The sequence below is a fragment of the Rhinoderma darwinii genome, chromosome 1 (genome assembly GCF_050947455.1).
Source record: "Rhinoderma darwinii isolate aRhiDar2 chromosome 1, aRhiDar2.hap1, whole genome shotgun sequence".
Taxonomy (NCBI): Eukaryota; Metazoa; Chordata; class Amphibia; order Anura; family Rhinodermatidae; genus Rhinoderma; species Rhinoderma darwinii.
This window is the reverse complement of record NC_134687.1, coordinates 535,325,779-535,339,679: the sequence shown is the minus strand read 5'-3', so window position 1 is coordinate 535,339,679 and position 13,901 is coordinate 535,325,779. Positions and strand designations below refer to the sequence as shown.

Here is a 13,901-nt window from a genome sequence, read left to right as displayed (position 1 = left end):
AACTAGGGACTGCGGCAGTGATATGTTGAGAGCCTTAGACTTCTGATAATTAATTTTAAAATTTGACAGCTTCGAGTATCTACTCATCTCCGCCATGAGGTTGGGCAAGGAGATCCTGGGTGCAGTGAGGAAGAACAAGAGGTCATCCGCATACGCAGCCACTTTATGCGATCTTCCCCCCACTGATACACCCGCTATATCTGGATTAGAACGAACCCGACAGAGGAAGGGTTCCAGGCACAAAATAAAGATCAAGGGAGACAGGGGACATCCCTGCCGCGTACCATTGGAGATAGAGAGCGGAGAAGATAAGGTACCGTTAACCTTAACCCTGGCAGAAGGAGATGAGTAGAGGCTCGAAATCCATTGCATCGTGTGGGAACCCAGCCCGATGTGCCGCAAAGTGGCCGACATGAAGTCCCAGTCCACCCTGTCAAAGGCCTTCTCCGCGTCCGTGGACAGCAGCAGCGTGGGCAGAGACGAGGCAGTCGCGTGATAAATCAGATTAATTGCCCTAGTGGCATTATCCCTAGCTTCCCTCAGGGGCATGAAGCCCACCTGATCATAGTGGATCACACTGTGGATAAGGGGGGTAAGTCTATGGGCCAAGATCTTTGCAAACAGCTTGAGATCTACATTAAGCAGGGAAATGGGACGGTAATTTTGGCAGCTGGTGGGGTCCTTCCCTTCCTTGGGTATGACCATAATGTATGCCCGCAAGGCATCCTGAGGGAGGGAGCAGCCGTCTGTGAGAGAGTTATAGGCCTGCAGAAAATGGGGCCCGAGAAGGTCTGAGCAAACCTTGTAGTACTGAATGGGGAGACCATCCGGGCCCGGCGCCTTCCCCACCGGGGAGTCCTTCAGGGCCCAGGACAACTCCTCTGATGAAATCGGCTCTTCCAAAGCCGCTAGAGCTTCCTGCGGGATACTTTCCATCCCCGAGGAGCGGAGATATGCCTCCATCTGCTCCCGTCTAGTTCCCCCCTCTGCGGTAGGGGAGGTCCGCGGGAGATTGTAGAGTGAGTGGTAGTACGCCCGGAAGGCTTCCGAGATGTCCTGGGGGCAGTGCACACCCCCGGCTCCGGGTTCCTGCACCTGTGGGACATAGGTTTGTGACCTGGTTTTCCGCAATGCCCGTGACAGAGTCCTGCCTGGTTTGTTACTGAATTCGTAGAAATGTCGCCTACATTTTAATAGGGAGGCCCTAGCCTTAGCAAGACAAAGAGACCGGACCTGAACACGCAACTGCCCCAGCTCCGCCCCCACCACCCGGTCCAGGGAAGCCTTCTGGGACTGCTCGAGGAGGTGTATGCGAGATAACAGGTCACTCGAGTGAGCCGCCCGCTCCCTTTTAAGTTTAGATCCGATCCGGATGAAGGAACCTCGGATCACGCACTTATGTGCCTCCCAAACACTAAGCGGACTTACATCTGGAGATACATTCGTAGCAAAATACTCCCGTAGGTCCCTGTGTATTTCTGAAATTACCGTCGGGTCCTGTAGGAGCGAGTCATTTAACCGCCACTGCCAGGAGCGAGGGTGGGCTGCAGGGAGACAGAGAGAGAGAGTGTAATGAGGGAGTGGTCCGAGAAGGTTATGTTATCTATAGAGACTGAGGAGAGGATGGAGAGATGGGAGTGGCGCAGGAAGAAGTAGTCTAGTCTGGTGTATGTGTTGTGGGGGGCCGAAAAGAAGGTGTAGCATTTAGTCGTCGGGTGCATAAGCCACCACGCATCTATCAGTTGGTGTTCATGTAGCAACCGACGCACCCGGCGGTGTGCCGACCTGGGTAACGACAAGTGTCCACGTGAGGAGTCTATAGTCGGGTCCAATGTAAGGTTCAGGTCCCCCCCTAGTATGAGAGTGCCTTCCAAAAAACCATCCAACTCCGTCAAGACCCCTTCAAAAAAGACGACCTAGGGAGATAGCATGTGGCCAGTGTGAACTGTGTGTTAGCCAACCTACACGTCACGAAGATATACCGTCCCGCTCCATCTGTACGAGTCTCCACGTGCTCCCACGGAAGAGAACGAGAGATCAAGATAGAGACCCCCTTGGTCTTGGAGTCCGGTGAGGTACTTTGATACCCCTCCGTATAGTGAGAGTCCGTCAACCGTGGAACGCTGTCCGCCCAGAAGAGTTTCCTGGAGAAACGCCACATGCGCTTTCTTTTTCCATAGAAGACGGAGGATGGAGGATCTCTTCTCTGGAACGTTCAGGCCCTGTGCATTCAGGGAAACAACCGTAATGTTAGACATATGGAGCCACAGTAGGGAAACAAAAAGGGGGGGGGGAAAGGCGGGGAAAGAAATGGATACCCCCGTAGAGAGGAATGAGGGCCGAGAAGAGGGACACTAGCGTCCCACTAACAGCGTGGTACAAAACTAATCAATACTTTGCGTATTATGCCGGGCCCGGGAGAAAATACCCCCTGAACACGACACAACAGCACGGAAACCTAGTGGGAAACGTAGAAGGACAGCGGCGTGAAGAGGTGATCTCCCTGAGACTCGCCACTAATTGAGACTGAGGTAGTAAATGCCAAAAAGAGAGCTGCCCGGAGTCCCGGACTCAACCGGCTAACTGTAACAGGTGCATGTAGGTTCCTGACCTCCCACCGCGGCACAGAGTGAGGGGGGGGGGAAAGGTCCCTGAGGCAGTTCCCTGGACCTCACTGACAGAACCCCCTGACCCACCTAAATTCCCCTTCGGCCTAACAACAGTCCCTCCCGCCAAAACCTGAGAAGAAACCTGAGGAGAAAAGGAAGGGGGGTTAGACACTCACAACAAACAAACATACCCCCACTGACTCCCTTATGGATACAATGGCCCATTAGCCTTCTGGCCGTGGGCCGATCAGTTTCTTCGGGCCGAGCGCTGTCCAGATGCCCGTTGCTCGCGAGGACCGTCTCTAAGGTGTGGCAGAGGAGGGCGCACAGAGTCCGAATACAGACCCCCCCTGGGGAAGAGCGACGGTGGCGGCTCCGTCCAGTCTGGAAGGCGTACAGGAGAGATTTCTAAGAAACGGAAGGCTGCTTCCAAATCATCCGGTGAGCGGACGGCAAAGGATTGCCCCTGTCGGCGGAGAATGACGTGGAAGTGATGACCCCATCTATAGGAAGCGCCCGCTTCTTTGGTAGCCTCCAGCAAAGGGCGTATCACCCTGCGCATATGTAGGGTCAGCCTAGAGACATCCGGCAAGATGGACACCTCCTCACCCTGGAAAGGAAGGCCCCCCGCTCCCAAGCTCGCCGTGCAATGTCCTCTTTTTGCTTGTAGAAGTGCACCCTGCAAATGACATCTCTCGGACGGTTACTTTCCCTGTTCCGTGGGCCTGCTAAGTGATCCACCCTGTCCATTTCAATGGCCGAGTCGCGTGGTCTGTCCATGAGCTTGTTAAAGATATGGGTGACAACCTGGTATAGTTCCTCGGGTGGCACAGATTCTGAAATGCCCCTCAACTTTAGGTTATTCCGCCTCCCCCTGTTCTCCACGTCGTCCAGGTGCAGGGAGAAGTCCCTCATTTGGGTAGCTTGGGTGTCCATAGACTGAGAGAGAACCAAGATATCCGTAGTGTGAACAGAGTTCTGGCGCTCCAGGGCGTCTACCCGTGCAGTTAAAGATCGTAAATCCTGGGACACCACCCCTATCGCCCGGTCATGTTTCTCTTCCAGTCGGGCGAGGCGAGCGTCCAGATCTGATTTCGTGGGCAATGCCCTCACCATCTCCCATAACTCTGCCAGGGTCCGTTCCATGGATGGGGGGGGGCAGTAGATGAAATTAGGTGGGGGTCCCCCCGGTCAGCGGTGGAGGTGAGCGGGCCCTTTAATATGGCTGGTGTGCTCTGGGATGTCATGTCCTCTATGTGGAATTGCAGGGGGACAGCGGAGGAGAGTGGCGTCTTATCAGCCGCACCTTTTAGTGCCCGGCGGCCCTGATCCTGCTCGGGCTCAGGAGGATGCTGCTGGGGGACGGAGCAGCAGAGGAGCGGTCCTGCAGGCCTCTGGAGGATCCGGCTGGAGCAGCGGTGCCGGTGGGCGAAGAGTCCCCACGCGACGTCGGGGATCGACTGCGGCCTACGGCTGGAATGGAGGAGGGCCGCGGTGAAGACCCGTCACGGCCGGATCGGAGGTAGCGATCCATCGAGGAGGGACCCGGAGTGACCGACTGTGACTTGCGGCGTCTCCCCTTGGTCATCCAGACGTTGGAGCAGGTAAGAGAGACCCGAGGTAATGTGCAGAGAGTGGTGCGGGTCCGGAGCTCCAAGCACACGCGTCCTCACACCGCCATCGCCAAGACACCAAAGAAATACGTTTTATTAAGTTTATGCTAATGAGCATTTAGGTGCAATGAGGGCTTCACCGTTGCACCTAAATGCTCTTACTTCACTCCCCAGTTCAACCCCCCTCCCTCCCTTCTTACATTGATTGACAGGGGCCAGGCAGCGTAATCGGCGCGCTCATGCCTGGCCCCGTACTATCTGTGAAGCGCGCGCGTCCCTGCTCTTCACTCGGTGCATGCACAGTACTATCTTTCTGCTCGACGTTCTAATCGGCAGTACTGCAAATGCGCAGCATCCCTGCTCTTTATTCAGCGCATGTGCAGTACTGCCAATTAGAACGTCGAGCAGAAAGATTGTACAGCGCATGCGCCGAGGAAGAGCAGGAGTTACGCTGCCTGACCCCTGTCAATCAATGTAAAAAGGGAGGGGGGTTGAACTGGGAAGCGAAGTAAGAGCATTTAGTTGCAAAGGTAACGCCCTCATTGCACCTAAATGCTCATAAGCATAAACTTAATAAAACGTATATTGTAGAGCAAAGGAGGCAGTAAGCAGAAACTGAAAATAAACGTTAGTCTCCTCTACAATACCATGGTACTAGTTTAACTCAAACAGTCTGGTGACAGACTCCCTTTAAACAATTTGTAAAGGTCCGCAAATGGACACAGTTGGGTGGACTGGTGGGAAGCATGGACAAGGATACTAAAAGTGAATAAATTCTAATGTCTTAGTGACATGTGATGGTTGTGCTATTGTTCAGTGCATCTGTCTTCCATGTTTGATGCGATTTTGGTTATGAAAAAAACAGCACTGGAACCACTGAAATGTGACTCTGCCTAATACTGTCTTTGTTGGTGGCAAATTTTACCTCTTTGACCCAAATGAAACTCTATATAGCTATTTATAAAAAGTATTTGATTCTTGTAATGCATTAGGACTTTTGAAGGGATGTGGCATTTCCCTTTAATTAAATTGCTTTAGATTTGACAACTTTCTCAGTTCAGGAGGACAATATATAAAATTATAGAAGAGAATGAGATAAAAACTTTATGTGTACATTAGAGAAGACTTGTGGTAATCTACTCAACTTTCTGTAGTGCAATAAATGTACTTTGTGAAACATAATTATTTTTCAAATAGCTGGATATTAAAACCGAACTATATTGTCATGCCATCATGCAGCAGAATTAGGTATGTTGGCTCTGCTTTCTGTGTTTTGGCAGAAGAGCTGTCGTCTGGGAGATCTCTGTGAAGACCTTTGTATGTAATATGTGAAAAGAGCCAACACTACGCTTCAATCTCTTTATTGCTGGAGTGGCATGTCATACATTCACTAACACATAACACCATTATACCAAGTATAAAGTGCTCCATGAAGAACAGGGCAACACAAATTCGACTTAGCAATATTTAACCCCTTCAGGACCAAGCTCATTTTGGCCTTCAGGACCAGATTTTTTCAAATCTGACATATTTCACTTTATGTGGTAATAACTCCGGAACGCTTTTACCTATCAAAGCGATTCTGAGATTGTTTTCTCGTGACACATTGGACTTTATGATAGTGGAAAAATGTGGTCGATAAATTCAATATTTACCAGTGAAAAACACCAAAATTTGGTGAAAAATTGCAAAAATTAGCATTTTTCTAAATGTAAATGTATCTGCTTGTAAGACAGGCAGTTATACCACACAAAATTGTTGCTAATTAACATCCCCCATATGTCTACTTTAGATTGGCATCGTTTTTTGAACATCCTTTTATTTTTCTAGGACGTTACAAGGCTTAGAACTTTAGCAGCAATTTCTCACATTTTCAAGAAAATTTCAAAAGGCTATTTTTAAAGGGGCCAGTTCAGTTGTGAAGTGGTTTTGAGGGCCTTATATATTAGAAACCCCCAAAAAGTCACCCCATTTTAAAATCTTCACCCCTCAAAGTATTCAAAACAGCATTTAGAAAGTTTCTTAACCCTTTAAACGTTTCACAGGAATTAAAGCAACGTAGAGGTGAAATTTTCAAATTTCATTTTTTTTTGCAGAAATTCATTTTTATTCTATTTTTTTTGTAACACAGAAGTTTTTACCAGAGAAACGCAACTCAATATTTATTGCCCAGATTCTGCAGTTTTTAGAAATACCCCACATGTGGCCCTAGTGTGGTAATGGACTGAAGCACCGGCCTCAGAAGCAAAGGAGCACCCAGTGGATTTTGGGCCTCCTTTTTATTAGAAAATATTTTAGGCACCATGTCAGGTTTCAAGGGCTCTTTCGGTGCCAAAACAGTGGAAATCCACCAAAAGTGACCCCATTTTGGAAACTACACCCCTTGAGGAAATTATCTAGGGGTATAGTTAGCATTTTGACCCCGCAGGTTTTTTGCAGAAATTATTGGAAGTAGGCCGTGAAAATAAAAATCGTCATTCTTTCAAAGATTATGTAGGTTTAGCTAATTTTTTTCTAATTTCCACGAGGACTAAAGGAGAAAAAGCACCACAACATTTGTAAAGCAATTTCTCCCGAGTAAAACAATACCCCACATGTGGTTATAAATGGATGTTTGGACACACGGCGGAGCTTAGAAGGGAAAGAGCGCCATTTGGCTTTTGGAGCTCAAATTTAGCAGGAATGGTTTGCGCAGGCCATGTCGCATTTGCAAAGCCCCTGAGGTACCAAAACAGTGAAAACGCCAAAAAAGTGACTCCATTGAGAAAACTACACCCCTTGAGGAATCCATCTAGGGGTGTAGTGAGCATTTTGCCCCCACAGGTGTTTCATAGATTTTATTAGAATTGGGCAGTGAAAATAAAAAAAATGCTTTTTCTTCAATAAGACGTAGCTTTAGCTCAAAATTTTTAATTTTCTCAACAAATAAAGGAAAAAAAGAACCCCAACGCTTGTAAAGCAACTTCTCTGGAGTACGGCAATACCCCACACGTGGTCGTAAAATGCTGTTTGGGCACACGGCAGGGCTCAGAAGCGAAGGAGCGCCATTTGCTTTTGGTGTACAGATTTTGCTGCATTTGGTTTCTGGTCGCTATGTTGCATTTGCAAAGTCCCTGTGGGACCAAAACAGTGGATCCCCCCCAGAAGTGACCCCATTTTGGGTACAACACCCTCAAGGTATTCACCTAGGGGTGTAGTGAGCATGTTAACCCCACAGGTGTTTTGCAGAAATTCGTGTGCACACGATGTGGGAGAATGAAAATGGGAATTTTTCCTTAGATACGCCAATATGTGGTGCCCGGCTTGTGCCACCATAACAAGACAGCTCTCAATTATTATGCGGTGTTTCCCTGTTTTAGAATCACCCTACATGTGGCCCTAATCTTTTGCCTGGACATTCGACAGGGCTCAGGAGTGAAAGAGTACCATGTAAAATTGAGGCCTAATTTGGTGACTTATAAAGTATTGGTTCACAATTGCAGAGGCTTTGATGTGAAATAATAAAAGAAACCCCTGAGAAGTGACCCCATTTTAGAAACTGCACCCCTCAAGGCATTTATTAAGAGGTGTAGTGAGCATTTTCACCCCATGTGTCTTTTCCATAAATGATTGCGCTGCGGAAGGTACAAATTAAAATGTTTCCCTAGATATGCCAATTCAGTGTCAAATATGTCATGACCAGCTTGTGCCACTTTTTTTTTTATATACACCGTTAACCGTACGTTATAAACTACATGTTACCTTTATTCTGCGGGTCAGTACGATTCCGGCGATACCAAATTTATAGAACTTTTTTATAACTTTTTGCACAATAAAATTACTTTTGGAAAGAGAATGTATTTTTTCTGTCGCCAAGTTGTGAGAGCCATAACTTTTACATTTTTTCATCGATGGAGCTGTGTGAGGGCTTGTTTTTTTGCGAGACGAGGTATAGATTTTATCGGTACCATTTTTGGATACGTGCGACTTTTTGATCACTTTTTATTTCAATTTTTGGAAGACGGTGACCAAAAAAACAGTAATTATGCCAGTGTTTTTGAGTTGTTTTTTTTTACGGCGTTCACTGCGCTGGATAAATAACATAATATTTTTATAGTTCAGGTCGTTACGGTCGCTGCGATACCAAATATGTATGGCTTTATTATTTTTTTCAATAATAAATGACTTGATAAGGGAAAAAGGGCGATTGTGTTTTGTGTTATTATTTTAAACTTTTATTGTATGTTTTCCAACTTTTATTTTTACTTTTTTTACACTTTTTTTTACACTTTTCTTTAGTCCCACTAGGGGACTTGAATGTCCAACTGTTTGTTTGATGTTCTAATACATTGCACTACCTATGTAGTGCAATGTATTGGAACTGTCAGTTGTTCACTGACAGCAAGCCGATCAGGCTCCGCCTCTGGGCTGGGCCTAATCAGCTTACGTAATGGCAGACAGGAGTCCATTGTTAGGGCTCCTGTTGCCATGGTAGCAGTCGCCAGCCTTGCCATCGCATGGCAAGGCTGCCGATTTTCTACAAACCTCTAGGATGCAGCGATCACAATGGATCGCTGCATCGAAGGGGTTAATGCCAGGAATCGGAGCTAGCTCCGGTTCCTGGCGATAGATCGGGGTGTCCGCTGTAACATACAGCGGACACCCACTGCTGATGACGCCGGCTCAGCTTCTGAGCCGGAAGCTGAGCCGGCGCCATCTTGCCGATGTTACCGGAAGCCTCCTGGGCCCCGCCGACGACGGGGCATAGGAGGATTCCGTTACAGGCTGATCGGGAGGTAAGCATTAGCCCTCCGATCGCCTTTGCAGCCACCGGCAACCCAGCGATCACGTTGCTGGGGTGCCGGTGGCTATAAACTCCTCACATGCTGCGATCTCTATTGAACCCAGCATGTGAGGGGTTAATCGGTCGGATCGGAGGCTAGCTCCGGTCCTGGCCGATACCTTAGGGTGCCAGCTGTAACATACAGCTGTCACCCGGTGGTGATGTCGCTGGCTCAGCTCCTGAGCCAGCTTCATCTCCTTGACGTACATTTACGTGAAAAGGCGGTAAGCCACCGATTTTAATGACGTTTATATACGTGATCCGGTGGGAAGGGGTTAATAAACTGGGAGCCTAATGTTAAACACAAACATTAAATTAATGCTGCAAATTTCTACTCTATGACCTATAAGGCTGGGTTCACACGGCCTATTTTCAGACGTAATGGAGGCGTTTTATGCCTCGAATTACGTCTGAAAAATCGGCTCCAAAACGTCGGCAAACATCTGCCCATTACATTCAATGGGCTTTACGATGTACTGTGCCGACGACCTGTCATTTTACGCGTCGCTGTCAAAAGACGGCGCATAAAATTACAGCCTTGTCAAAAGAAGTGCAGGACACTTCTTGGGACGTAATTGGAGCCGTTTTTCATTGACTCCAATGAAGAACAGCTCCAAATTACGTCCGTAAAAGACGCCCCGCAAAACGCGAGTACATGCAATTACGTCTGAAATTCAGGAGTTGTTTTCTCTACCCTAAGAGTATGTGCACACGATAACTGCAATTACGTCTGAAATTACGTAGCTGTTTTCAGGAGAAAACAGCTACAGCTCCTGAATTTCAGACGTAATTGCATGTACTCACGTTTTGCGGGGCGTCTTTTACGGACGTAATTTGGAGCTGTTCTTCATTGGAGTCAATGAAAAACGGCTCCAATTACATCCCAAGAAGTGTCTGGCACTTCTTTTGATGAGGCTGTAATTTTATGCGCCGTCTTTTGACAGCGACGTGTAAAATGACAGGTCGTCGGCACAGAACATCGTAAAGCCCATTGAAAGTAATGGGCAGATGTTTGCTGACGTTTTGGAGCCGTTTTTTCAGACGTAATTCGAGGCGTAAAACGCCTCCATTACGTCTGAAAATAGGTTGTGTGAACCCAGCCTAAGTGTGACCTGTTGACCTGATAGAAAATGCGTCATCCAGTCACAAGGTGTAAATTGCCGCTTGTATAAAGTATATGCAATATTACAAAATCTACGTGGTTTAGTATGATGGCCATATTTCCAAAATTGTTAGAGTTTGGTTGGAATTTTCTGCCATTTTTCTTCAATCATAAATGTTCCAGCAGCTTTTCCTATAACTCATCCTCTTAAAAAACACTTATCACTGGGAAACATTAATAGCTCAATCTATCAGTTACCTACCCCACAGAAGGATGATGTATCTCAGCGGAATAAAATATAGCACTACCGTAACCACACAAAGGGTGATAATAGCCAGCCAGGTTAAGAATGGGACCGTCCAGTTGAATGTGCTACGTGAAAAAAAATTGCATGAGTCACACGGTTAATCCTCTCATATATCTAATAAAAGACATAACAAATAAAGTGCGGATGTCTAAACGAGAGATGCAGGCATATTACTCTTCATTCCCTGCTCCTAGATGTGTACAAGAGGAAATGCAGAGATAAATGGTGGCAAATAAATTGTATCTCAACAACATTACAGACAATGGCACCTATTAATCACTGCTCAATACCCAATAACTCACTTACTAGAAATAATACACTTAACTGAAATATTGACCGAGGAGCCCTTCATCATGAATAATAACATTCAATCAGTCTTCATACAGCAGCAAATGTATATGTGTATAAATCAAACCATTCCATCCACAGCTATTAATATATGCTGTAGTGTAGCCCATATACAATAACCGATGGAGAAAGTTAAATGTTATATGCATTATGTTACCATAAAACATGCATTACTCAAAGATCTGCTATGGGCAAACGAAGTAAAGATAAAATCAGTGTAAGGCTCTGTTCACATCTCTTTATATGAACACATTTGGCATATGTACCTGGAATATAGCTCCCGACACATACGCCAAAGGTATCAACACTCACCCGAAGTCTTTTTGGCCTCAGTTAGGCTAGTATATGTCGTCATATATATTATTTTTTTTTAAATGTATAACAAAGCACAGCATGGGGTGGGCCAGAGCAGAAAAAAAATTATACTGTGCGATAAATGTTTTTCTAACATTAGGGCCACTGCGCAACTAATACCACTGTATACAGTAGCATATGTTGGAGCTCTCCCGAAGTCTATCACCAATGGAACGCTCTGACTAGATGTGAATAGAGCCTAAATCTACAGTATAGCTATTTTAACCTGCTCAGGACATCCATTCCTTGTCTGAGCAACAAGATTCTTTTGTTACTGGGACTATTGTGAAGGTATTTCCATTTGCTATATTGGATTGACTAACTTTTTTCTGACTACACTTATTAATAACTCTCTGCCTTGACCACTATCTTTTTATCCTGTATTGCATGAATTCTGACAGCCTTGACCTTAATCTTGTATGACTACTCTTTGGAAATCTCTATCTGCCAAGCCATCAGCGGTTGCTATTGGAGACTACTCGAGGAACGCCACCCGGGATTCTCTTCTGAAAATCCATACCCAGGTGGGGCATTTTTAGGAGAAGAACAAACTATTTTATAGACTCCCCTGCCCAGTTTAGCCCTAAGACAAATCTAATAATAACTTGGTAGATCAACTCTCTGATCGCTGGCCTGCCCTTGACAATGTCCTTGTAAGACAATATGTACTATAGATACTTACTTCTTAATCCTTTCACCAATGGAAGCTATTTCATCAAGAACACCTTGGACACTGACACAGACCTCCTGGATGGCATATAGTTTATTCATAAAACCTTTCTTTTCACTGTCCTGAAAGAAAAAAACAAATAAGGATCATTTATCAGACTATTTTACACAACTCAACGCACATAGTCATTGTTGATTTACTACAAGAATACAGTCATACCATAAAAGCCCATCCTGCTATCCTAGCCTACTAACAGTTGTGATTTGGGTAGGATTTTCGAAGAATTGCTCCTGGATCCAGAAAGGAACATGGTCTGTAGTGAAGTCCATGTGATATTGAGTACATTTTGTCATGGCTGCATCAGTTCTAGTATGGTTTGCTTTTTCATTTCTAGCATGTTTGGGTAGTGAACCTTTGGTCCAATTTTATACTTTAGATGTTACTACTCAAAGCTTGTCACTGAAGGAAACTATAGAAACTCCATGAAGTTAATGACCAAACCCTGCTGAAAAGTATTTTAGTGATCACATATTACTTAAACTGTAATATCTCCAGTACACAGTGCTATAAAAAAAAAAAAAAAAAAATGCCCCTTCCGGATTTGTCACATTGAATGGTTTGTGATGTATAAACATAAAGTAATATAAGACAAACTGAACATGAGTAAATAAATAACATGATTTTTGTACTAGCATTGCAATTATATACAGAAAAATTCCAATCAGTATTTTATTGATGACCTCCCTGACAGGACACCAGTGAGATATAATATAATGTATAAATATATTTTCCCAAATTTTTCTCTTTTTTCTGCGAGGAAACATAATGCACAATTTTTTGTCTTTTTTTTTTTAATCTCGGGGGAACGGTGCTGTCACGTGACTATAGGGACCTGTCAACTGACAGCCATATAATTAATATACAGCGGATATTAATTCCTAGTGTGGGCAAAATGCAGCATGAGAATAAATGGCACAATATATGTGAATGCAGGGATTAAAAAACACATTCAAACATTATATAATAATTAATTACTAGGCTATATACACCTCTGAAAACTTTTACAGAGCAGCTGTATCTTGCGCTGAAACCTGTATCCATCAGATCAGCGGGACTGACGGGTTCAGTGACAACGGGTACTGCCTGTCTCTGACACACAGGATCGAGATGTAGTTGATCGCATCTAAGTTCATAACTTGGAGACACTCTCTTTGTTTTTACTCTCCATCGGGCCCAAAATGCCATGACAACTTCTTTTGATGACTGCAGAGTTTGCTGCCCAGACATCCTTGGCCCCTCGCTTCTGCCGGTCATCCCCACTTTGATTTAACCAAACTTCAGCTTAGATCAGTGTTGAGGACATCACAGGTGGAGGTGGAGATCCAGCCTATCAGACTGCCCATCTGTCGGAATTCACTGTGAACTGGATTCTACAGCCTGCTATGTATTGTAATACACACAGGCTGCAGAATGTAAACAGTACACATTTTTTTTAAACCAGTTACAAAAATCTTTTTTAACACCAAATACATTAAATAAGAAAAAATTTGCACCCAAAATGTCCAAAGCCTTTAAAATGAATATATATATTTTTTACTGCCACAACATCTATAGTGGGATCAAGTCAGGAGTTTGGCTAGACCAATCAAACACTTTCATTTTGTTTTTTTCTCCTTTCAGATCTAAACTTGCTTTTGTATTTTTGATTGATTCCTACATAAGCAAATTACGCTTCAGCTTCAGTTTTTATGGACAGATGAACAGGCCTTCTCATTAACAGTTTTATAATACAGTGCAGAATTATTTTTCAGTGGAACTGCAACGGAGGCCCCTAACAGAGTCTACAGTGCAAATGTGAACAGATCCTTTATCCAAAGAGTTCTACTTTTGACTCATAACATAATATTCTCCAAATATCCAGACGTTTTGTTTTTGCAAATGCGAGACAAGCATTGATGTCACTCCAGGAAAGTAAAGATTTCTGCCTTGGTACTCTTCAATAATTCCCATACTTGCCCAATCTCTAGACTTATTGTGGAGTCAAGAGCACTGATGAGGCTAGAAGGTTTTTTGGAT

The 13,901-nt window shown here is 45.0% G+C and overlaps 1 protein-coding gene across 2 annotated transcripts in view; it reads right to left on the bottom strand.

The window, feature by feature from the left end:
• MCTP1 (multiple C2 and transmembrane domain containing 1) overlaps positions 1-13,901 on the bottom strand; it is an 857,273-nt gene that overhangs the window by 37,610 nt on the left and 805,762 nt on the right. For both annotated transcript variants that reach the window (XM_075837154.1, XM_075837162.1), the window contains exons 19-20: positions 11,838-11,947; positions 10,409-10,518 (exon numbers count right to left, since the gene is read on the bottom strand). In XM_075837154.1, coding sequence (XP_075693269.1) covers positions 10,409-10,518; positions 11,838-11,947 — 220 coding nt within the window. The remainder of the gene's footprint in view (positions 1-10,408; positions 10,519-11,837; positions 11,948-13,901) is intronic.